General features: G+C 28.3%; 8 protein-coding genes across 8 annotated transcripts; 2 read left to right on the plus strand and 6 right to left on the minus strand.

Moving 5' to 3' along the window:
• Nucleotides 1–3,978: 3,978 nt before the first annotated feature.
• GO595_008377 (uncharacterized protein) lies at nucleotides 3,979–5,013 on the minus strand (the record flags this gene model as incomplete). Its single annotated transcript, XM_067921944.1, has 1 exon — nucleotides 3,979–5,013. One exon carries the CDS (start codon nucleotides 5,011–5,013, stop codon nucleotides 3,979–3,981), a length of 1,035 nt encoding a protein of 344 aa, XP_067771143.1.
• A 526-nt stretch (nucleotides 5,014–5,539) lies between these two features.
• GO595_008378 (Cyclin, N-terminal domain containing protein) lies at nucleotides 5,540–6,475 on the plus strand (the record flags this gene model as incomplete). The annotated part of the gene is made up of 1 exon (XM_067921945.1): nucleotides 5,540–6,475. The coding sequence occupies one exon, from the start codon at nucleotides 5,540–5,542 to the stop codon at nucleotides 6,473–6,475; it is 936 nt and encodes a 311-aa protein (XP_067771144.1).
• An 8,263-nt stretch (nucleotides 6,476–14,738) lies between these two features.
• GO595_008379 (Myb-like DNA-binding domain containing protein) lies at nucleotides 14,739–15,617 on the minus strand (the record flags this gene model as incomplete). The annotated part of the gene is made up of 1 exon (XM_067921947.1): nucleotides 14,739–15,617. The coding sequence occupies one exon, from the start codon at nucleotides 15,615–15,617 to the stop codon at nucleotides 14,739–14,741; it is 879 nt and encodes a 292-aa protein (XP_067771145.1).
• A 788-nt stretch (nucleotides 15,618–16,405) lies between these two features.
• Nucleotides 16,406–17,779, minus strand: GO595_008380 (uncharacterized protein; the record flags this gene model as incomplete). Its single annotated transcript, XM_067921948.1, has 1 exon — nucleotides 16,406–17,779. The coding sequence occupies one exon, from the start codon at nucleotides 17,777–17,779 to the stop codon at nucleotides 16,406–16,408; it is 1,374 nt and encodes a 457-aa protein (XP_067771146.1).
• A 709-nt stretch (nucleotides 17,780–18,488) lies between these two features.
• On the plus strand, nucleotides 18,489–18,881 carry GO595_008381 (EF hand family protein; the record flags this gene model as incomplete). Its single annotated transcript, XM_067921949.1, has 1 exon — nucleotides 18,489–18,881. The coding sequence occupies one exon, from the start codon at nucleotides 18,489–18,491 to the stop codon at nucleotides 18,879–18,881; it is 393 nt and encodes a 130-aa protein (XP_067771147.1).
• Nucleotides 18,882–19,181: 300 nt separating this feature from the next.
• On the minus strand, nucleotides 19,182–19,829 carry GO595_008382 (N-alpha-acetyltransferase 40; the record flags this gene model as incomplete). The annotated part of the gene is made up of 1 exon (XM_067921950.1): nucleotides 19,182–19,829. The coding sequence occupies one exon, from the start codon at nucleotides 19,827–19,829 to the stop codon at nucleotides 19,182–19,184; it is 648 nt and encodes a 215-aa protein (XP_067771148.1).
• A 258-nt stretch (nucleotides 19,830–20,087) lies between these two features.
• Nucleotides 20,088–21,980, minus strand: GO595_008383 (nucleotide-sugar epimerase; the record flags this gene model as incomplete). Its single annotated transcript, XM_067921951.1, has 1 exon — nucleotides 20,088–21,980. One exon carries the CDS (start codon nucleotides 21,978–21,980, stop codon nucleotides 20,088–20,090), a length of 1,893 nt encoding a protein of 630 aa, XP_067771149.1.
• A 633-nt stretch (nucleotides 21,981–22,613) lies between these two features.
• GO595_008384 (WD repeat-containing protein 18) lies at nucleotides 22,614–23,897 on the minus strand (the record flags this gene model as incomplete). The annotated part of the gene is made up of 1 exon (XM_067921952.1): nucleotides 22,614–23,897. The coding sequence occupies one exon, from the start codon at nucleotides 23,895–23,897 to the stop codon at nucleotides 22,614–22,616; it is 1,284 nt and encodes a 427-aa protein (XP_067771150.1).
• Between the last annotated feature and the right edge of the window lie 932 nt (nucleotides 23,898–24,829).

The following is a 24,829-nucleotide window of genomic DNA, read 5'->3' on the forward strand; positions in this document are numbered from 1 at the left end:
ATCTTCTTCATCAATCGAAAAAATTATTATACAAAATCCAATCGAAACATATAATTGTAAGTTATATAAATATGACATCAAAAAAGAAATTATTTTATCAGTTTTAACAAATGAATTAATTATTAAATCGAATGAATTTGAAAGTCATATTTTAATTGAAGATATTATTTATATATATAAGAAAAAGAATTTAATAATAGAAATATTAACAAAACAACGTAAAAATTATTATATTGAATTTAATGATATTAAACAATTTATATCATTTTGTGATCATATTAATGTTACTGAACAAAAGCCTCTTTTTAATTTAACAAATAAATGGATCACAGGTAATATCTCTAACTTCGAATATTTAATCAACTTAAATTATTATTGTGGTCGAACATTTAATGACTTAAATAATTATCCATTCATTCCATGGGTTATAACTAATTTTGATAAAGAAACATTAGACTTAAATGATAAAAGTATTTATCGCGATTTATCTAAACCAATTGGTAATAACTTAATAAATAATAATATACCAATTGATAAAGATAATGTATGTAAATATTTAATGAGAATAGAACCATTTACATCAATTAATAACAATAATAATAATATTAATGATATTAAAAATTATTATGAAAATGCAATACAAAATAACATCGAATTAATACCTGAGTTTTTCTCTTGTCCAGAAATATTCGAAAATAAAAATAACATTAAAAATTGTTCCGATATAACATTACCGAAATGGAGTGAAACTTCAATTGATTTCATATATTTACATCGGAAAGCTTTAGAAAGTAAATATGTAACAAAACATTTAAATGAATGGATCGATTTAAACTTTGGTATCTATCAACAAAACACTTCATTAAAGATATTTAATGATATTCATCCTAAACATTTAAAAATTAACAAAATTGAACCGAAAATTAAAACATTTAATTTACAATTATCAAACTCTTCAATTATTACATATTCATTTATCGAGAAAAAGCCAAAGACATTATACGGATCATTTATCTTTAACGAGAAGAATAATAATGAATTAATATTATACGAATTCACAATTTTAACTCATGAAATTATCACAAAGAAAATCTTCACAAATTTAATACAAGAAAATGTATCAAACAAAGCAATATTAATCGATAATACTTTACTAATTAATCCTTCAAACTTTACACGACGTTTTATCGCAACGAATTTTAGAACTAAAGAAATCAAAACTTCATATCGATTATTCCATGAAATTAAATTCATATGTCAAAATGATAAATATATAATTACTATTGGTAATGATTCGTACGCTGATTTTTGGAAAATATCTGACATAACTAAGCCACTTTTCACTATCGAATCATCTAAAAAAGATTATGTATCGGCAGGGATTTCAAGTGAATTCGATATAGCGGCGTTAACGTCTTCACAAGGTTTCATGGATTTGGTATCGTTAAGAAAAGAAAAAGTGCTCAGGACCGTTAAGGTCGGTAAGGGTATACCCTTGTTCGTTAGAATTTCGAAATCTTTCGGTTTTATCGTCGTCGCAATGGGTCAAACTTCGACAAAAACAACCGCTTTCTTGATGTTCAATATTAACGGCGCCTTGTTGAAGAAGGTTTTCTTTAATAAGGTAGTGACAACAATGGAAACTTGGAAGGATAGAAATGGGTTCGATTGGATTTGTATTTGTGCTGAGGAAAAGGAATTATACGTTGTCGAATTAATGCAATTGGAAAATATTTTGTACGAAAAACCTAAATTCTTGTGTAAGGAAAACGTTTTGGGTTTGCAGTATATAAAAATGAATAACTCGTTGATGGTTGTAAGTAAGAACGGAAGTATCCAAATGCAGTTGTTGTAAAAGAAATAAAATGTCTATAAAAATGTTTTATAAAAGCGCTTTTATTTATTGTTTTTTTCGTATGAAAAAAATCACACTGTTTGCAAACAGATCGTAAATCATCATAAAATACAACTGTTCTTCACAAAACGCAAATGTTTTGAAGTTTGGCGTCTGTTAGTTTATAAAGATTTATGTGAATATACTTCATTTAGGTAAGTTGAAGTAAAATTCTAAACAGATGAAATGTTCAAAGAATTGATATAAATTTGAATTTATTAATTATGTGTTCAGCATGAAGAAAATTAAAAAAAAAAATTTAATAAAAACGATTTCTATATTTAATTATATCAATAAGACCTAATATTTCCATTTTTTTATTTTCAATCTGGTTCATCTGAATACGAAGAATATGAAGAATAGTCATAAGAATAATCGAGACCATCAATGAACAACATCGGTATTACATTAGACACATTATTAAGAACATTTTTAATGTCAACTCTATCGCAATTGGCATCCATAGTTTCCTTTATAAATTCTTCATCGAAGTCATTTGTTTCTTTGAACATTAGACATATTACATTCTCATGAATCTTTGCTTTAATTAATGAAGAAGAAAGTCTTTGAACAACAGAACTAATGCTTTCTATGTTTAATTTCCATAAATCGAACAAAAATTTTAATACTATGAAACGTTTACATTTGTATTTATTTTTCTTTAAAGAGAAAATTATAAATTGGAAACATCTCTTTATAAACAATGGAATATAAGAAGTTAATTCTTGGTTATCATAATAAATCGGTAAAAGATTGAGAAGAGTAATTCTTGCAGCGTTTGCAAATATATTTTTCGAAGTAGACAAATTAAAAAAGTATTCGAAAATAGAAAAAACATTTTCTAGTTTCTTAGTAATTAATATTTCTTCGATAAATGAAATATCGCAAACATCATTAATCCCATTACTAATAAGTGCTTTACATAATTCCAAATATTTAAAATCAACAAAATTTAAATTTAAAATAAATTTTAGAGAAAGAAAATGTAACGATGAATTTGATGCATTATTTGTGGCCATTCGAATAAGCCAATTATATTTAAATTTGGAATCAAAGAATTGGTGTGATTTGAGATAGAAGTTCGTGGCAATGCGAAACGATTCAATTGACATTGATTGGTAATTGTCTTTCATCAACTTTAATAGATAATCCCACATTTTACGCTGATGCTGATATAAAAGTTTAATTTTATCTGGGTGATCAATCATAAGTTGACATAAAATATTAATTAGATTGATACGTAATGACATTTGCTTGTCATTTTTGATTGGCGATGAATCAAGTAAATTGAAATAATGATCAAAAAAAATATTTAAGGACTGGGGATATGACATAAGTTTCTGATAAAATTCATCATTTGAAATGATCATTGAATAAAATGCATTAAAAAAATCAGATAGTTTGATATGTGAAGAAAAGTTCCATATTAAAAAAGATATATTTTCATTTCGAGGAGACGACTTAATAAATGTAATAATATCTTCAACAGAAGTTGGATAAAGTTTGAATTGATTTAAAAATATTATTTCAATAAATTTCTGGAAGTTATTTGATGGATTTGGAACTTTAACGCAAAGAATTTTTTGGAGAGTTGCACATATTGTATTCCAATATTTTTCTTCATCTTGAATGTCTTTTACAGATTCAAAAAGAATTCGATAATTTTTTTTCAATATTTCGTTTAAATTTCTAATCGCTAACATATCATCAATTGTTGACTTAGTCAATTTCTCCCACCATTCCTTTGATTCCTCCATCATGAAAAAAAATTTTTTTTAAGGATATCCTTTAGGTGAATAAAAAACACACCTACGGGGACTCGAACCCAGAGTCTCCTCCTTAGAAGGGAGGCGCATTATCCATTATGCTATAGGTGTTTCCTATAATGAAATTTTTTGATATGGTCTTAAAATAATAAAATCACTACTTTCCAATATTTAAGTTGATAATATGGTGAAAATTTTTTTATTATCTGAACTACTGTGTGTCTAATAAAAAAAAAAATAGTTTTTGCAACTAAAATTCTTAGAAATCGAGAAACTTTATTTAAAAAATTACACCCGCAGACTTTTAATCTTTAAACCTTAATTTATATTTTGTAATATTTCTGTAGGAATTTGTATTTCTTCTCCATTCATTGTAATACATTGTGCAACATCATTTGAAGAAGATAACACGAAAACGTACTCGTTTTGTTTTACCTTTCTGTTATTGCTTGAGAATTCACGTGAAGCATATTTTATCTCTTTCAAAATTTGCGTCCTATCGTCCAACGGTTTTGTCAACGATACGTTCAATTTTCCAATGATTTGAGAACGCAAATTCCGAACAACATAAGCACCATCAGTTTCTTCTAGGACCTGTAAAATATCATCCTTCTTAGTAACAAACTTGTCACTTGATGACGACTGATAAGCTTGAGTAGCCATTACATATTTGGAATTCATTTCTAATGCAAAAATATTTTCTGGCTTTAAAAGCTGAAAAACCTCAATTGGAGGCTCAGGAAGAGAAAGCAATTCATCTGGAATATCGTATTTCTCATTATTTGATTGTGTTGGATATGGAAATTCAGTGGATTGTATGTCTTTGATGGACTCTAACTTTTGAGCTGAAGATTCTTTTAACGTGCTTGATAATTGGAGAAGGAGATTTTCGAACTTGTTGAAGAGAGATCGAAAATGATCATAAAAATTTTTTTCGAGCTTTTCGAAATCCGCCATTATTCCTTCGAGCTCTGCGGCATATTTCAGCTTTGCGCGACCGAGTTTTTCTCTTTTTTCAAGAACATCTGCTTCATGGTCTGTGCATTTGTTTCTAAAATCATTAAACATTTGCTCTGACTTTTCCCTTGCAGCGCCCTTTTGGGTGTTCATTTTATATGAATATTCATCAATGTTATTGCATGTTTCATAATATGTAGAATAAGAAGAAAAGTAATCTTCACTTGCTGCTTTATAAGGAATTTGTGCTTCCTCATATTTTGTTTGTAAACCTTTAGCTTTAGCTGTATAATTACTACTGAATTCAGTTAATGGAGAAACAATTTCATTTGAAATTCCTTGGATAAAAATAGATATAGAATGAAGTTGTGCGAAATTTTCTTTAATCCAGTTCATTATGTTTGAATTTAGGTTGATATTTTTGAGTGTTGTATTAAGATTTTCTAAAAACGACAACCCTGTATTTTGAAAGACTTGTAAATTATGGAGCGTAGTTTGCATTATATTGGTGTGATGCTGTATAGTTTGAGTAATTATTTGATAAGAAGCGGAATAAGGAAGCATACTTACTTTCCACTTTTTGAATGAAGAATCGCATAACTGCTTTTCAAATTGAATTTTTATAAAGCGCTTTTTTAGTTTCCTTAAATAGAAAAAATCATTTTATCTTGATTAAATCGAAAAATAATCATGAGAAAATACACAATGTTTCTCTCTCTTGTTGGTAACTTAAAAATTTCAAATAATAAAAAGAAAGATTAATCAAATCGAAATTTGTTTTTCTCACTACATGAAAAGTAACACAGATTTTTAAAAACACTTTACAGTACACTTACATAAAGAGGTCTTTATGAGAAAAAAAGATATTGGAAAATCATTTGTTAATGTTTAAACGTACGCAGCGTCGGTTTAAAATTTCATCATGCAGAAGGAAAACAAAAGAACAGAAAACAACTTAAAAACAACCAAAACCACAGACTACAAAAGCACAACATCAAGTTTTTCAACTGAAGGTGAAGATGATTATAGCGATCCAGAACTTGAAGATGAAATAGAGGAGAGTGATAATATTATGACTTTCGAAGAATATTTTCATGTAATGCCAAAATGGTCTGTACAAGTGTACTTAACTGCATTAGAACAAGAAACTACAATATTAAAGTCATCAGAAGCGTTTCTTCATACACAATGCCAAATCACACCAAGTAAAAGAGAAATTGTTGTTAAGTGGCTTATTCAAATTAATTATCACTTTAAGTTTCCAAGCGATACTTTATACAATGCTGTTACATACTTAGATATATGCTTATCAAAAATCAATATTCCAAAAAAAGAAATGCGGTTGTATGCAACTGCATGTTACAGAATCTCAGCAAAAGTCGATACAAGACTTCAACCTTCAGTTGAACAACTAAAGGCTGTTACTTGGAAAGAATTTGATGAAGAAAAATTAAGTGAAATCGAAAATATTGTAATCAGGGAATTATCTTTCAACTTGTCATATCCAACATCCAAGTTTTTTATGAGGTTTTACTTGGATATTGGTAATTCTACTCCTGAAACAAATCAATTTGCAAACATTTTCACAGAATTAGCATTAATGAAATTTGAATTTTTCGACCAAAGACCTTCTATAATTGCAGCAGCTTCTGTTATTTTAACTTTCGATGCAGCTGGAAACCATGATGGTGCTTTCAGGGTTGTGCGTTTTATAGGTGATTCAAGTACAAAAGAAATTACAAAATGTATTCTATGCTTTGAAGATTATGTTATGAGGTTACGCAATCAAGCAAGCGGTAAAAATAATATTTTTGATTCATTAAGAATTCCAATTGATTGTAATAAACTTTTTAAATAAGTGTATAGTGCCTTTGTTTTGGTTTTCAAGCTATTTGTTACATGTAGTATAATAGTCACTATGACAGAAAATTACATTTTCTCTTCAAATAAAAACGTTATTATGTAAATTTTATAAATCTTTCAAAAAGTGAAGGAATCAATAAAAACTCGACTTGCAATTTTGACTTTTCGTATATAACGGCCATCTTATTTTTGTATAGTTTACACCGGACGATAGCAACAACGATAGAAGACGATAAAGAACGACAACAGAGAACTTTTGTTTATACACTTTTTGATATGTACGATGAAAAAATTGTTGGGGTTTTTGAATGTTGTAGAACGTTAATATTCATAGAATTTATTTCAAGTGGGGGGAAATCAAAGTAAAGCGATTATCAAATACAACGAAAACCTTCGAATATTACAAGCTATTGAGAGAATTATTTTTGATTTAAATGAGGAAAATATTGATCAATCAGTCGAATCTTCTTTTCAATACTTTTCTCAAAAATTTCCAATTTCATTCCTTCACATTATTAGCAGAATTATTTATTCATATTTTGTTTCAAAAGGATTTGAAAAATTATGCATCAAGTATTTACAGAAAGCAGAAATAAAATCGAATAATATTTTAATTAATGTTGTTACTCAATTTTTATTATCAATTAATAACGAAGAATCAAATTATCTTCTTGAAAAAATGATTGAAAGCAAATTAATAGAACCAAAAATTGTTCAAAACAAAAATAATCCTTTTTATATACATTATGTTTCAGAAGAAGAATTCATAAAACTGCAACCTCAAATGTTTAAATTCAAAAATGAAAATAATTTCAAAGATCTTTCTGAAAATTTTGAACTTCATAAGAAATATATTAAAGAAGGACATAATCCAAATGATATTGCAACAATAATTCGTAATGATGAAGTCGAAAAACTTCAAGAAATATCATCACAAAATAATTTTGATTTTAACCAAACAATTGAACCATCACTTTATGAAAGATGTTCATTTATTAATAAAAAAAATGTTACATTAATTGATTATGCAGCATTTTTTTCTTCAGTTAAATGTTTTAAATATTTACTTATGAATGGAGTAAATGTAGAAAACACAGGTAAATATGCAATTGCAGGTGGGAATGAAGAAATCATTCATTTATGTGAACAAAATCATTCATCATTTTATGGTTCTTTAGAAGCAGCAATTATATTTCATCGCAATGATATCTTTAAATATATTTATGAAAATAAAATTATTCCTAATAATAATTTAGAAGAATTAGGAAAAGAATGTATTTTACATGATAATTTTAATCTTCTTTCATTTTTAAAAGAAGAAGGAATGAATATCAATAAGAATCATATCATCAATTCTATTAGAACAGGAAATATTTTTGTTTTTTTATATTTCCTCGGAAATAATAAAATTTCACTAAATTTTTTAGAAATTTCAGAGATTTCTATTAAGGAAGAATTTCTTGACTACCTTATCAACCATAAATATATTAATTTAAAGAGAAATGTTTGAAAATTTTATAGAAATTTTATTAAAAAGATTTGATATTTTAAAATACAATTTAAATTTTTAAAATTAAATTTAATACAGCACTTATTTTAGCATCTGAAAAAGGTCATACAGAAATTGTTAAAAAACTTCTTAAACAAAAAGGAATTGATGTTAATGCAAAAAACATTCATTTGAATAATTTTATATATGTTTTAATAATTTGAAATATGTTTTAATAATTTGGAATATGTTTTAATAATTTGAAACAGCACTTTATGAAGCAGTTAGAAAAAATAATATAGAAATAGTGAAATTACTTTTAGATAAAGAAGGAATTGATGTTAATACAAAAAATATTCATTTGAATAATTCGGAATATGTTTTAATAATTTGAAATATGTTTTAATAATTTTATATATGTTTGAATAATTTGAAATATGTTTTAATAATTTGAAATATGTTTTTATAATTTGAAACAGCACTTCATAAAGCAGTTAGAAATAATGATATAGAAATAGCGAAATTACTTTTAGATAAAGAAGGAATTGATGTAAATGCAAAAAGTATTCATTTGAATAATTTTATATATGTTTTAATAATTTGGAATATGTTTTAATAATTTGAAATATGTTTTAATAATTTGAAACAGCACTTCATATTGCAGTTAGAAATAATAATATAGAAATAGTAAAATTACTTTTAGATAAAGAAGGAATTGATGTTAATGCAAAAAATATTCATTTGAATAATTTATAATATGTTTTAATAATTTGATATATGTTTTTATAATTTGAAATATGTTTTAATAATTTGGAATATGTTTTAATAATTTGGAATATGTTTTAATAATTTGAAACAGCACTTCATAAAGCAGTTAGAAATAATAATATAGAAATAGTGAAATTACTTTTAGATAAAGAAGGAATTGATGTTAATACAAAAAATATTCATTTGAATAATTCGGAATATGTTTTAATAATTTGGAATATGTTTTAATAATTTGAAATATGTTCCAATAATTTGACACAGCACTTCATATAGCAGTTAAAAATAATAATATAGAAATAGTAAAATTACTTTTAGATAAAGAAGGAATTGATGTTAATGCAAAAAATATTTATTTGAATAATTTGATATATGTTTTAATAATTTGGAATATGTTTTAATAATTTTATATATGTTTTAATAATTTTATATATGTTTTAATAATTTTATATATGTTTTAATAATTTATAATATGTTTTAATAATTTATAATATGTTTTAATAATTTTATATATGTTTTAATAATTTGATATATGTTTTAATAATTTAGAATTTGTTTTAATAATTTAGAATTTGTTCTAATAATTTATAATATGTTTTAATAATTTGATATATGTTTTAATAATTTTATATATGTTTTAATAATTTGTAATATGTTTGAATAATTTGGAATATGTTTGAATAATTTGGAATATGTTTTAATAATTTGGAATATGTTTTAATAATTTGAAATATGTTTTAATAATTTGAAACAGCACTTCATATAGCAGTTGGAAACAATAATATAGAAATAGTGAAATTACTTTTAGATAAAGAAGGAATTGATGTTAATGCAAAAAGTATTCATTTGAATAATTTTATATATGTTTTAATAATTTGGAATATGTTTTAATAATTTGGAATATGTTTTAATAATTTGGAATATGTTTTAATAATTTGAAATATGTTTTAATAATTTGGAATATGTTTTAATAATTTGGAATATGTTTTAATAATTTGAGACAGCACTTCATAAAGCAGTTAGAAATAATAATATAGAAATAGTGAAATTACTTTTAGATAAAGAAGGAATTGATGTTAATGCAAAAAATATTTATTTATTTGGTTTAATGTTTATTTTTATTATTTTATATTTTAAAATAATATTTGGAAATTATTTAAAATATTTGAAACAGCACTTACATATGCATCTATATATGATCATTCAGAAATAGTTCAATTACTTCTTGGACAAAAAGCAATGTAGAGGTACCAATTTGTCAAAATGTAAAATAATTTAAAACAAAAATATCTTGGAAAATATTCATTATTATAAATATCAATGAAATAATTTATACTTAAGTTCGTCATAATAAATTTAAATTTGTATAAAAATTGGAGAAAATCAATAAATAATTATTTTTTTGAATGATTTGTAAAAAAGCAATTTTTTCACATGGGTAATTTAGATAGCGGTTCCGACCAATTATTCTCACAAAAAATAGCGAAGTAAAGTTAAGAATTATACTTAACGTTCATTCTTGTTATTTTATTTTTTTTTTTTTCGACTCTGGAGAGCGATAAGGATAATATTTCATTTATTTGCTGATATTACCGCCAAAGCGGCTGCATAGATCTTTAAGTTTTTTATCTTCTTTTTTTTGCCCAAGCACAATATTTTCTTCCAGATTGATTTATTTTATGTATTGCTCATATATGAGATTGAGGAGATGGGTTCAACGTAATATACTACGTGCTGCATACAGTACCATTATTTTTATTCTGTTTTTTTCCAGAAATTCCTGATTTCGTTCGTGAAAACTTCAAAAAGTGGATCTTTCACAATTAAGTAAATAAACCTTTCAATTGAGTATAATAAACCATTTAAATTTTACATAAAAAGTGCCATCAAGCTGTATAATTTTTCCAAAATGCGTTATCCTGTGTCTGACTGTTTTTATGAATTCGCTTATGAGTAACCTTAACCCTAACAAAGTTAACCCTTTTAGTGACATTGATAAATTTATATATAGAATCATGATTTCTTTTTATTCTTTGTACACCAAAAGATACATATTTCATTTTTACGAAAAACGCAATATTTAAATCAAGTATAAAAAAAAATTGACCCTTTTTTTCTTCTTTATTTTCAAATATGATTATGATGATGATTTGGTTGAAATGATATCAAAGTTTTATTGAGATTCTTCTGCTGAGTTTTGAGAAAAAGTTGTTAGAATATGCATGTATAACATATTTTCTTCTACCGACGATTATTTTCCATTCAAAAAGTTTATAACCGTAAAATATTTGAATAATAAATCACGGTTTTAAATCGTCGTGCAAAATACTACTTTTTCTCGAAATTCAGCAGAAGAAATCTTTAAATATTTCAAACTAATTAAATTTAGTATATATAAATGCTTATATAAAATTTTTAAAAGAAAAAAAGGGTGGGTTTCTAGAGTCTTGATGATCTTTTAGCATGTAAATTTTCATAATAAATGTACTTTTTCTCAAAATCAATAATATTTATTTTAGAAAAAATCTAATAGTGTACTTAGCAATGTTATTGTGCACATCAATATGTATAAATCATCAAAAAATTATGAATTTATTTTTTGATCAAATTTCGAAACACCATGACAATTTGAAGAATTTTAATTTCCAATAAAATAGTATTTTTCAAAGTTTAGTTTATTAATTTGTTTGAGTTCATATACATTTCACATTATTGAGTTACATTTAAATGGATATCAAGTTATGATTTCCTCGAATCTGGTGTTTTTTCTCCTACAAAAGCCTTAGCGTTTTGCAAAGTTGCCAATGGCAGCTTTGTAAGTGTAATATTTTTACATTTTAAAATGCTTGCAGCAAATTTTAGGAAATTCCATCCAAGACGTTAAATCATCTCACTCAGACCACTTAAGCTTCAACAAATCAGCGTATGAAAGGAGATGATCCTTTGCTTCCATTTATGAATGATTCTATAATCAATCAAACCGAAATACCACCACCCACTAAGTGGGAAAACAAATGTACATTTTTGGGCTTACAATTAAATTATATTCCTTCTGTAAAAAAATATTTTTTAAATCATTGGATGATACAATATGCTTATCCGATTGGCGTTTTGTTTGTAATATTTAGTTCATACGTAGTTGCATTAACATGTATTTACCCAAATGCAAATTGGCTTGATAGAAAAATCTTAATTCCACTAACAATTTTTATGATTTTTTTTGCACTTTCTTACATACTTACAATTTTAGTTGGTCCAGGTTATCTTCCATATTATTATCCTTTAAAACCTAATGGAATTAATGATCATCTTAGTGGCTATGTATCAACGCAAGAACAACTCGAGTATGCTCGTCAGCGTCAATATCCAACTCGTGTTAAATATTTTAATTCTGTTCGTCGACTTGTAATTCGACCAGATCATCTATGCGCATGGACCAGTTGCTTTATTGGGAAGAAAAATCACAAACTTTTCTTTTTATTCAACATGTGGGGTGTTATTTACATTAGTCTTTTTGATTATTGTGTAATTAGGGCACTTTTTATTGCAGTTCTTCTTCTTCAAGTTCAACATCGAATTGGTTTATTTTTAATTATATTTTTATATACTATTTTAGGAATGTCATTTCTCTTTTTAACTGGATCATTTTTGTGGCAAAACTTAAAACATGTGACTGAGAATAGAACACAATTCGAGATAATGAAGGACATGCCTCCCGAAAAATATCGAAGGGAGAAATGTATCGAAAATTGGGAAGAAATATGCGGAAGCAGAAAAAAGTGGTACATATGGCCTTTCCCAATTCCAGCATTCTGTGGGATTGATGATTATGCATTATCTACTTATGATATACATAACGAAAATAGATTTCTTTAATATAAAAATAATATGTATTTAATTATTTTCGAATAATCATTTGAATATGCTCATACCAAAGTTCTTCCAAATATTTGTACTTTATTCCTTCGTTAGTGTTATGTGGTGTACTATTCTCATGCTCAAGACCACTCATTGTATTTTGTTGATTGATATATTATGTTTTGATTTAGAATTTGTAAATTTATATGTCTAAAAAATGATATAAAATAACCAAACACAGGTTAAAAATAGATAGTTTTGAAAGAAAACCTGATTTTTTTTTTTTTTAAATTTTAATTAGTTTTTTTCTTTGCCAATTTCATTTTGAGTAAAAATGATTTGGCATTGTTTAAAATTTTCATTTTTTCAATTCCAACAGAATTTGGTCGTGCGGGAAAAACTTGATGAAGGAGCAACTTTTAGCTTCGAGAAAAATTACTCAAAATATTCAGACAAATCTAATCTGTGTTGTTGTTCTTATTCAATCTCTCCTATTTTTTATTACATATGTAATTACGTTTAAGAAGAAATCTATTAATTTTGCAATTTTTGATGCAAACGATGATTCTAACAAAAATCTTCTTGACACAAATGTTTATAAAGTTGTTCGAATTCAATCAGGTCTTGGGAATCAATTCTTTCAATATGCATTTGCATATGTATTAAGCAAAGAAATAAAATACCCTGTTTACATTGACCTACAAACATTTTTTTCAGAGTGCAGAGATAGAGATTGTTTTGATCTCAAAAGTACTTATAAAGGCTTATATTCTTTTAGAAAATTTCATTTACGAAATTTTAATGTTTCTTTAAGGCGTCAAGCGACCAAAGAACAAATCCAAAACATTGAAAAACATTATGACCGCAGATTTGAAGGCATTAAATTGTATAAATTCAATGTTCCGTTTGATCAATATTTCCATGGCTCTTTTGAAAATCTCAGATTTTATGATTTTAACAAGTATGTAGATGATTTTCGACGGGAATTTACACTCAGAGTTGAACTTCCACCACAACATCAAAAATATCTCGAGATGATCAAATCAACAAATTCAATTTCTGTACACATTCGTCGAACAGATCATGGTAAGTTAGGCTTTCTTCCACTAGATTATTATAAAAAAGCCCTTAAATATATGGATGAGCATGTTGATAATCCGCATTATTTTATATTTTCGGATGACATGAATTTCGTTAAAAGGAACTTAAAGTTCGACGGGAATTATACATTTATCGAAAATTCGGACATTTTGAGTCCAATTTTTGATTTCGAACTTATGAAAAATTGCAAACATAACATAATTGCAAACAGTACATTCTCGTGGTGGGCCGCGTTCTTGAATAACTTTATTAAGAAAATTGTCGTGGCACCGAAAATTTGGTATTTCTTCAAAGATAGAAATTGTACATCGGGCTTCATTGTACCTAAAAATTACGTTACTTTTTAGATAAATAAACTTTTGCACTATATAATGATAATTAAATATGATTTTCATTTCCTTGTGATAAATCTTAAAGTTGTTCAAAAGAAGTAAAACGATAACACACAATCCAAAATGATATTAATATATAATGACTGAGAAACCTGTATAAAAATTTATATAAATGGAATTTCATTATTGATATCACTTGGATTTTTATGAGTGTTCTTTTGTCATTTTAATAATATAATTTTAGCGCAATTCTTGAAGTGTAAATTTACAAATGTTTTTAAATATTCCATAATTTAAGTTTTAGATATGATTTTTCGTAACATTGTACATAAGTAACTTTATTTAAAGACAGACTCAATATAAAGGCGCCGTGAAAAGCTGTCTACCTTGAAAAGAGTGTTATAGAAGCTTTTTTACACAACTTTGATTCGAATCAAAGCAACAGATAAAACGTATTAATTTTCATACGAGTGTAAGTTTATTGAATAAATATTAATAATATCATTGGATTTCATTTGTAATGCTTTTTTTTAGAATCTTTCTAATAAGGGATTTTCATTTTTAATACCCTCTGCAACTTTAAAATCTTTTGTGTTATATGTTCTTCTGTCTGAAAGTAGAAGTTTTTCATGGAGTTTTTATATTATTTTTCTAATAAAAAAAAAAATTTGATTTTTAACATACATTTTTATTCATTACAAAAAACGCAATTTTCAATCTTTCTTAATATTATTATCGAAGTGATTCTGTGTGTCGCTCATATCTAAGTTAAGTTTAATCGGAGATTGAATCGCAAACATTTCTGGACTTTTCAAAAGAAATCCCGTGTTTGGACTCAAGAGACTGAATGGAGAACTCGAGCTAAATGTACTAAATTTCGTAGGTGAAATTGCATTAAATGGCGATTCTGAAATTAAGATTGGTGAAAATGTTGGAAGTTCTGGAGATGGGATGCTTTCTTGCTCTTGTATGTTAAAATCTGGCTTTGGAAGTTGTTCGTTGTTATTATTACTTACATTAACATGATTTTCTGTTTCAATTAATGTTGGCGCATTAGATGGGCGTTTAGGTTTACGACCTCGCTTTTGAACTGGATTCTCTCCTTTCGCTATCCGATCAAGTTTACGCTTTAGGGATGAGTTCCAGCGGTTTTTAACACTATTATCTGTACGACCTGGTAGTAATGAGGATATTTTGGCCCATTTATTACCCCATAACTTTTGATGCTCTATAAGAATTTTATCTTCTTCTTCTGTCCATGGCTTTCGTAATAAATCGGGATCTAATGAATTAATCCAACGTTCACGACATTGTTTACCTAAACGACCTGGCAATTGTGTTGCTAATATAGACCAATTTTTAGGGCCATTTTCTTCAACCCATTTAATGATTTTTTGATCTTCATCCGGGGACCATGATCCTTTAATTAGTTCTGGGTTTAAAACTTTATTCCATCTATCTGACACTTGTTGAATAGTTTTATTTGGAAAGCGTAAGGATATTTTTTCCCAAATTGGATCGCGGGTATTTTCAACAAGTGAAATAAGTAACTCATCATCTGTAGCTGTCCATTGTGTTTGTGATTTTTTCATCGGCCCTTTGGATCTCGTTCTTGTTGGGTGAATATTTGTTTCCATTGTCAAGCGTTTCAGGCTTTTAAATAAACGGCATACTGTCTCTTTTTCAATGGGGTGCCGTTTGTTCTGAAAAATCCCGGCAAAATCTTAATAAAAAAATTTGATCTGTTTTTTGCCAATTTATTTCCACAACATTTTTAAAAACGAAAATTATGTTCAAGAGAAAAATATAATTGCTTCATATTCGGCTTTTTGAACGAAAAACAAGACTTTAAAGTTTTATTTAATCTAGAAAATCATTGTGATTTAATCTGTATCATAAACTTGTTAAAAACAATACAAACAAATTATAGATAGTAGTTCACCACATGAAGTAATAGCGCCTATCAATTACATTTAAGAATAAGAAAGTTTGTACAAACAAAAATTTCAAATTTGAAAATAATTGCTTTTATATGGATAAAAAAGCAATTAATGAGTGTTTAACTTAATTTGGAATATTTTCTATCTAATTCATTTAGATAAGATTTACAGTTTTAATATTTCAGCCAAAACTTATTCACGTAATATTATAGAATCACATAAACTGGTCACGTAAGTGCAAATTTTCAATGAACAAAAATCAATTAAAATTTCTTTAAATAATATAAATTTACGAAATTATTAAATATACACAAAAAAGCATATCAATACGTAATAACTTATGCCTTCACATCATATGCGCATTGATAATTTTATTTTAAAATGCAAAACACGCAATTGAGAAAATTAATTTTCATCCCTCAAAAAGTTGTTTCGTCTATTCAATTTTCCTTTGAAAATTCTGTACCGATTTCAATTAGTTTCTGAGCCAAAAACCGTATGTCAGCATTCTCTGATTCCTGCAGCAAGCCAAGCTGCTCGAAGACATCTTGTTGGAGCAGTGCCTGTAATGGTGGAGATGGCTGTTCTGCCTCCTTACAAATAATTATAGAATAGTAAAATGATTGAAGACAGCCCAAACTCAATACTTTTATTTCTTGATCAAGTAATAAAAGGTCGGCGAAAGTGTTAAAAATATCCGGAAACCTATCCATTATTACCTTAGCATTATCTTGATCAAAGAAATCAGCTTTTGGAGTCAGGAGATATTGGAAGAACAAAAGCGCTTCGATTTTAACTTTCAAAGATCCAATGTTGAGCAAATCATAAGCGTCGGCAGCAAAGTCGGACTGTGATATTTGCGAGTTCAGTTCCACCGAAATACAAGCGCAGTTTGCACAAGTTTTCAAACAAATAATTATTAATTCCTCAGATGGTTCATTCGACAGAATTCCATGTAACGCATCAAGTACTCCGTTCTGTATAAGAAGTTTTGCAATTTCGTCGTTGTGAAATATGCAGTTACAAAAGAATGAAATTATTGGAGTGACGATTGAATTCTGATGTGTTCCTTCCAAAATCTCAAAGGATTTCTTAAGAAGTGGAACTAAATCAATGTCAAATGGTATGTTGAGGCTTTGCATACTGTCAATGGAAAAATTTAAGATATCATATGCTTTGCCAATTGTTTCATCAATTGAGTCCAAGGAAAACAAAAACTGTGAAAGGGCTTCAATAATTGTATAAACGTAATTCGGTAAATCGAATTTTTTTATTCTGATTAATCGATTTATTCCATCTAATATGCTGTACTGATCTGTGATTGAATTGGAACGAAATGAAAGGTTCGCCAATAAAATGGAAAGGTAATTGTTTTCAAGAAGGCTGTCTCTTGAAACACGTGTCCATTTTGCGATTTTAGATAATATTGTAATTATGGGTGTTAAAGAAAAAGGCGAATTTTTATCTTGAAGAATTTGGAGTAAATGTATATGAAGCCCTAGACTCCAAAACTCCCTAATTGATTTTGAGTAAGACTTGATTTTACACATATCTGCAATAAGTTCAAGTACTTTTTGTTTGATTGGAATTTTAAACATTGGCGAACAAACGATTGTAACAAGTTGAGCGTAAACTTTTTCATCAATAAGGTCCATTGTGTAGGAATTTAGATTAGAATCTCGAACCTTATCAATAAGGTTTCTAAGACTTATAATCCCAGTGTTAATTATATTGGAATCTTCTGATAAAATTTGTTGTTTTGCAATGAAAATATCATTATCTGGTAATTGATATATATTTCTTGAATATTGCATTTTCCAAAATTGGAATTTATGTAAAGTATACAAAAACTGCAACACGATCATTATTTATTCAATAATAATCATTCAAAAACTTTTTTGGTACGCCCCAAAAAACGATGATTCAGAAGTTTACAATGATCTCAAACGCCTTGGATAGGGAAGCCACTTTTTCAAATTTGCCTCTCACTTTTTGATATAACACATGGAATAAATTATACGAGCCAACACAAAAACCTCATCCATACTAAAAGTTTATTCGATACGACAGCGTACCCTAATATATTTGCCGATATAACTTTTTGAAGTGGTGTGGTTGTCTTTAGGTGCAATTTAGAATTTCATACAAATAATGCTAAAACATCAATAAATGTCATTTACTGAGTATTATATCATTCATATAATAAACGTGCGTTATATTCGTAGGCTTATAATGGAAATGAACGAACGAATCACTAGTGATTGATTGCAAGGGACAGCCTCGTTGATCGTTCTAATAAATCATTCAAAAAGTGACTTTTTACCAAGAATAATTCTATAGCAAAATCAATATCTAAAATTTATCGATGAATCTTGGGTCACCCCAAGTTGTAGTCGAGAAATTGGTTGCATTCATAGAAAATGTGAAAAATTAATTCAAAAAATTGAATATAATTGATAGCGTTTTTTTTTACTTTTTCCCATGCTTTCTGTTGAAGATGCAACTGATTTGAAAGATATTTTTATGGCTTTTGATAAGGATGGATCTGGAGCTCTTGACGTAAACGAGTTCAAGATCTTTCTTGATGAAGCAGGTGAAGAATACGATGATGAAGAAATAGCAGAGGTATATGCTGTTTATGATCATGACCACGATGGAGCCCTTAAGTTCGACGAGTTTGTAGAATATGTTAAATGTATTCACGATGGCGACGATACTTTAATTCTTCAACATCGTTTCAATGCAATAGATTTAAATAAAAATGGTTCATTGGATGCAGAAGAAATTCAAAAGTTCCAAGCGTTATGCGGCAATAATTTGACATTAGAAGAAGCACAACAATTAGTCAAGGAAATGGATACAAATGGTGATGGTCGCGTAACATTGGATGAATACATTGCTTACAAGACAAAATAAATAACGAATAATTATTAATTTCTGATATTTAGACGAAAAAAAGGAAATTAGAAGAATTTTCCTTTGAACAAATTTTTTAAAAAATAAAAAAATCGACACGAGCCGGATTTGAACCGACGCGGGTAAACCCATGAGGTTTCGAATCTCACGCCTTAACCACTCGGCCATCGTGCCTTCGATATTTTATTTATATTGCATGTTTATATTATATATTGAAATAATAAGTTTGTATTAAATGTTATTTATCCATATTTTATAATAAAAGATTTGTAATGAAATAAATATGAATTAATTTATTTTTTATTGCTTTGCTTTAACAAGTGGTTTAAACAGAATTTCATGATCATGAACAGGATCCTCAGGATAAGAAATTTCAGGTGAAGAAGGATGAAGTTTATAATGTAATTTCCTGTAAAAAGCACGAGCCCCAGTATTTTCTTTAAACACAGTTAACATAACAGATTCCATCTTTTTCTTTAAAGCAATAAATTCTGCTGCTTGCATCAGGAACAAACCAAGGCCTTTTCTTTGAAATTCATCTTCAATCTGGAGCTCGTAAACATAAAGTGTTGTTTCTTTAAGTTCGAATTCAAAACGAATATGAATAAAACCAATTGGTCTTTCTTGATCATCTATTGCAATTAAATAACGAGAGCTTTCTTCAAATAGTTCTGTTCTTTTATTTTTATCACTCCACCCCCATGTGTTTTCATAGTATGTTTTCATATGTCTTGAAGTAAGATTGAAAACCCAATCTTTATATTCATCTGGGCAAGCAATATATGATTTCACAGTGCATTTGAGTCCATTTTTATTAAAGTTTTTAAACATTGGAATATCAGCAAGAAGGTCTTCACATGCTTCAGCTTCTCTAATAAGTTGTCTCTTATTGTTTAGCATTTCGGTTTCTTCCTTTATTTTTTGTCGTCTCAGCTTTGCTTTGCTCATTTTGTTAAATCTCTTTGGCCTTGGCTCTGATATGACGATCAATAACCGACACCGAACTCAGACACTTTTTTGTAATGTACTCTTTTTTATCAATTTTCTTTTCTTCAAATGTTACATTGCTTTCATTCTCACAATGCTCTTAACATTTATTAGCAAATGATTTGGCACAAAAACAAAGTAATTTGCGTTATGTAACGAAGCGGAAGATGGCATAAATCAAAAGAAATTCTATTTATTTATAAAATGTATTTATTAAATTTAGCGACGTAACGTTTGGTTCAAATATATGAACGAATTTGATTTCTGATTATTTCTTTCAACTAATCCATCGCAACAAACATTTTCCAATTTTTCATCATTTTCCATTTCCAATTTACTTTGCAGCTCATTATTTCTTGCGCACCATGCGGGTTCTTCGAACTTTATTGCGGTGAATCCATGTTCGAGTTGTAGCATCCAACGATTTATGTCCGTATTTCGTGGCGGAAATCCGACTGTTTGCCATGTCTTTCTCGATGCTGCCAATAACGGAATACCAGTTTTAATGAATTTACCACCGCAGCCATTAACTTCTTTATAATCTGCAATATGATTTGATTTAGTTCTAAGTGAAGTTTCATCGAGTGAATTAACATATGAACCTTCAGCATAATATATCATATAATCGGAAGTTAATTCACGATGAAAGAAATCAAATTGTCCATAAGAAGGTAATGTATAATAATCAATAACCATTATAGCATTAGAATGTGAATAAGCTATAGCTTCATCGATATAATTATCTTCTTTGTTAACTATTACTGTACAACGGATTGGTAATGTTATATCTGATGATATTGATTTGGTGGTTGCGATTATTTCTATTGTAAATATCATAAATTCATTAACAAGTTCTTGTAACTTTCGTACTTGATTATTAAGTAATTTAATTACATTATCATTGATTTCATCGCCACAATCAATGATAATCGAAAGTGTCGGTGATCGCTTTGACCTTTCAATATGTTGAAGAGTCTTCTTTAACGTGGCATTGATACCTTCTTCAATGGATAGCTTAGTATGCCATAAGTTCTTGTGGAAATACGTGTCAAAATTAGGCGGAATGTGGAAACGTGGTTTGGCACTTTTGGAGGACGTTTGTATTTCGCACGTTGGAATAAGTTTTTCAATGGCTTTGATCACATCAAGGAGTGGCGTCCAGACGCCATCAGTAATATCAGTGACTAATGGAGACCTTTCAAAGTTTTCTAATATTAGGATTAATGCTTCAACTGTGTCAATCGTATGTGCAAATTGCAACGTTTCTTTTCCAGTCGTAAGTAGTTTGGCACGACCTTTTGTAAGGCATTGAACAAGCAAATCAGGTACAACATGGCTTTTAGAACCAACATATTCAAACCCATATACATTCCAAAATCGTACAACACGCCCAATTTCAGGTATAGATTTGGTAAAGTTTTCTCCAAGATTTTTAACATAGCCATAGGTGAAATTCTTTTCTTTGGCTAGTGATGTGGCTGGGAAAACATATCGAATCTTATTTTCAACTAACCAATTAAAAACATTGTTTTGGAGTTGTATGTTGCTTTCGCGAATAACATTTTGGTATTCAGGTATGTGAAGGAATTTAGAACCCCCAACTTCGTATGAGAGAAAATATGCAAATTTGATCTTAACAGCATTAAAGATGTCTAAACAATGTGGTGTACGAAGGTCTAGGTGGTGACGACTTAGGACATGGAGAACTTTATAGCCACGTCGTAATAAAGCTTCTCTAAGTTCAGAACCAACTAGACCACCTGTTCCTAATACAAGAACATATTCATCTGTGTCTTTATGTGTAAGAGGATCTAAACCAAATGGAATAAGAAAGTTAAGTTTGTATTTGGTTCTATTAATACATTTATCTGGAGTCAACAAAAGTTTTTTCCCATTTATAAGTGAAAACCTTTCTGGATTTTTAGCTGGTGCTTCATTGAATCTTGTGTTATTTATGACTTTATAATTTTCTTTAATTGGAAATGAGTTTGGCGTAATTGGTGGGACGCCTTCTATCCTTGTAAGTGCTTGCACATTTAGAGTAACAAGCAAACAAAGCACGACATATAAAAAAATGACACATAGGTTTGGAGCTGAAGGCCAATTCGCCATCATTTGATCTGGCTCCACTAAATTGAGAGAAAAACGATCATGTCAAAAAGGCAAAAGCATTTAAATGCTTTTACACCAAGGTTTTGACGATCGGCATGATATTTAAAAAGTTAAAAATTTGAGAATATTCTCAGAATTCGCTTTCAATTTTTGTATTAATTCCAGGTTTTTCAAAGGTGAGTAAAGCTCAAAAAAGCAAAGACTCGTCATCCTCGTGTGATCACACTTAGTGCAATGCGCTGTTATCTGTGGTATATTTTTTGTGTTCAAATGTTTTACATATGTAAAGAAAAAGTAAAATTAATCAAAAACATATTTTATTCATAACTTAATACGTAAACAAAAAAGTAAAGAAATATCAGAAATGAATTTTATTTATTTTATAATCGAATTTGGTGGTTTTCATCACATCACAAAAAAATTGTTTTCTTTTTTTTTTTTTTTTTAGAAATGCCAATTTCAATGTGTCAAAAATTGAGATTACTAGCATTGCCCAAGTCTTAAAAAAATTAAAAAATAATGCCAATGTTTTAAACATTTTATGTTTTCACTTTGTTTTTTAAAAACAAAACCGCAAATTATCCTCTTTTAACCAAAAACAAAGTTTTAACTTTAAATGATTTATATAAAATATTAATTTGTTTGTTTTGACATAATATATTGAAACATCAAAGCATTTTGTCTTCTTATTTCTTCATTTTCATCATCATGTAATGGTGGTTTAATCATTTCATTTTTTTCTTCTCTTTCATTTATTTCTTGCGTTTCTTCCACCTTTATCACATCAAAAGTTCCTTTTGTGTTACATATATCAGCAATTGCAATTTGAGTTTCTTCTTCTACTGTAAGAATTGGCATATCTTCAATCGGTGCCGAGACTAAATCATTTTTATTTCCCGATATTTGCCTTTGTAATTTAGGAAAACCTTTTTTCATTTGTTCGCGTCTTTCAATTGCTTTTTTCTTGGACAATTTCACTTTTCTTCCTTCCGAGTTTTGTCTGTCTTGAACTTCAATAATAGGGATGAAACGAAGTGCAAACGGAACTCCCTTAGTATCAATGTGATTAATTGTTTGCCCTGTTGAAGTATCCCATCTACGAACAGTTGAGTCAAGTGAAATTGAATAGAGTGAACGATCATCGTCACTTATGAGTAAATCAGTGATTTCCATGGTGTGCCCTTCAAATTGAGCTTGAAGCCCATCTTGTGCAACTTCTATCTGATATATACAACCATCGGAGCCTCCGCAATATAGGATGGACTCATTATGAGAAAGTGTACAACATGTAATTGGTGTTGGAAGATTAACAGAAAAAATTTCACACGAAGAACAATAGTCATAACATTTGGCCGTCTTGTCAAGGGATACAGTATAAACACGTGTCCCAGAAGAAACAACAAAATCTGTGATCTTTAATGAATGGACATTCCAGATTTGATCGGCTTCAGCAGATGTGTAGAGTTCGGGAATGGAAAATGCACCAATTCGACCGGTAGTGGATGAAGCAAATAATAACCAAAGTGTGGTGTCAATGTAGATAACAGTTAATGGTCCAAGATGAAGTTGTTGTTCAATAACAAGTTCTCCATCATTGGTGTTCCAGATACGAAGAGTTCCATCAGATGAACCCACAGCAAGATAATTATCGGCTGCATATATGCATTCAGCATCATTTTGAATAATGCATTCGCCTTTAGGAATAAGACCAGTAGCATGTGCACTAGAAAGTCTTTTGGTTCTGTCCATATCAACAGTAAGAATAAAAGGTTCTGATATTGTTGTGAAATGTTTGGATGGTAAAGTCGTACTTCCTTCGAAAATTTTCACTGTTGCAAGATTGTCATTCCTTATTGCAAATGAGTCTGATTGCTCATTTTTACTACATGAAACAAGGATAGTTTTTGCTAAATTCATTTTGTTGCATAAACCAAACAAAGTTATTCAATAACATATTTTGGTCGAACAAAAATTTCATTAAGAAAAAATAAAAACAAACATAATTTATAATAACGCGTATGGCCCAGCTGAAAAGAGGGTTGTATATATACAACAATTAGTATTGATTTAAAATTGATATTACATATGCTAACTCATTATCTGTTGTTGTCTGGATTCCTTCATCAGAAATAGACAGTGGTGTTTGTGATTGTAGGTCTACAGTTTCTGTTTGGTTGGAAAAAACGTTTGAATGCAGAAATGAAACTTGAGTGGTTTCGTCTTTGAAAAAAACTGTTTTATCATCTGTGTTTGTGTATTTTTCACATGTATATGGTTTGAAATTTGTTGATGTACTTACAAGTGGATGTTCATGTTTTTGACGCATTTGTAGTAAACTATCCCTAAGTGTAATACACTCTGTTTGAGAATCTTGATATCTGTTATTTAATGACTTTCTCTCTGTTTCAATTTTTTGCAACTTTATTGATAACTGTTCAATCTGTGTTTGTGAATCTTTGGATAGGTCAATGTACTCATATAACTTGTTTTGTGTTGAGTCGAGTTGGTATGTTAATGTTTCGATTTGCCCTGAAAGTCGATTATTTTCTAATTTCATTTTGATTAATTCTTGTTCAAGAGATGCACATCGCTTCTTATATTCATTCAATTGCTTTAGCATTTCAAAAACCTTTTCTCTTTCATTTTTGCAAAGATTATCAAGTGTATGTGGGGTTTCTGTCATCAGTTACCAAAAAACGTTTAAATTTACTCATAAAACGGGGTATCCCAAAACGTTACAAATATCGGCATTTTTTGAAAAATTGTTACTGATAGAAGCAAATATCTTCTTTTAACAGTATATGATCTGAAAACTTTAATAGTAGTGGTTATATTTAATGCATGTCTTT

The sequence above is a fragment of the Histomonas meleagridis genome (genome assembly GCF_020186115.1).
Source record: "Histomonas meleagridis strain 2922-C6/04-10x chromosome Unknown contig_68, whole genome shotgun sequence".
NCBI lineage: Eukaryota > Parabasalia > Tritrichomonadida > Dientamoebidae > Histomonas > Histomonas meleagridis.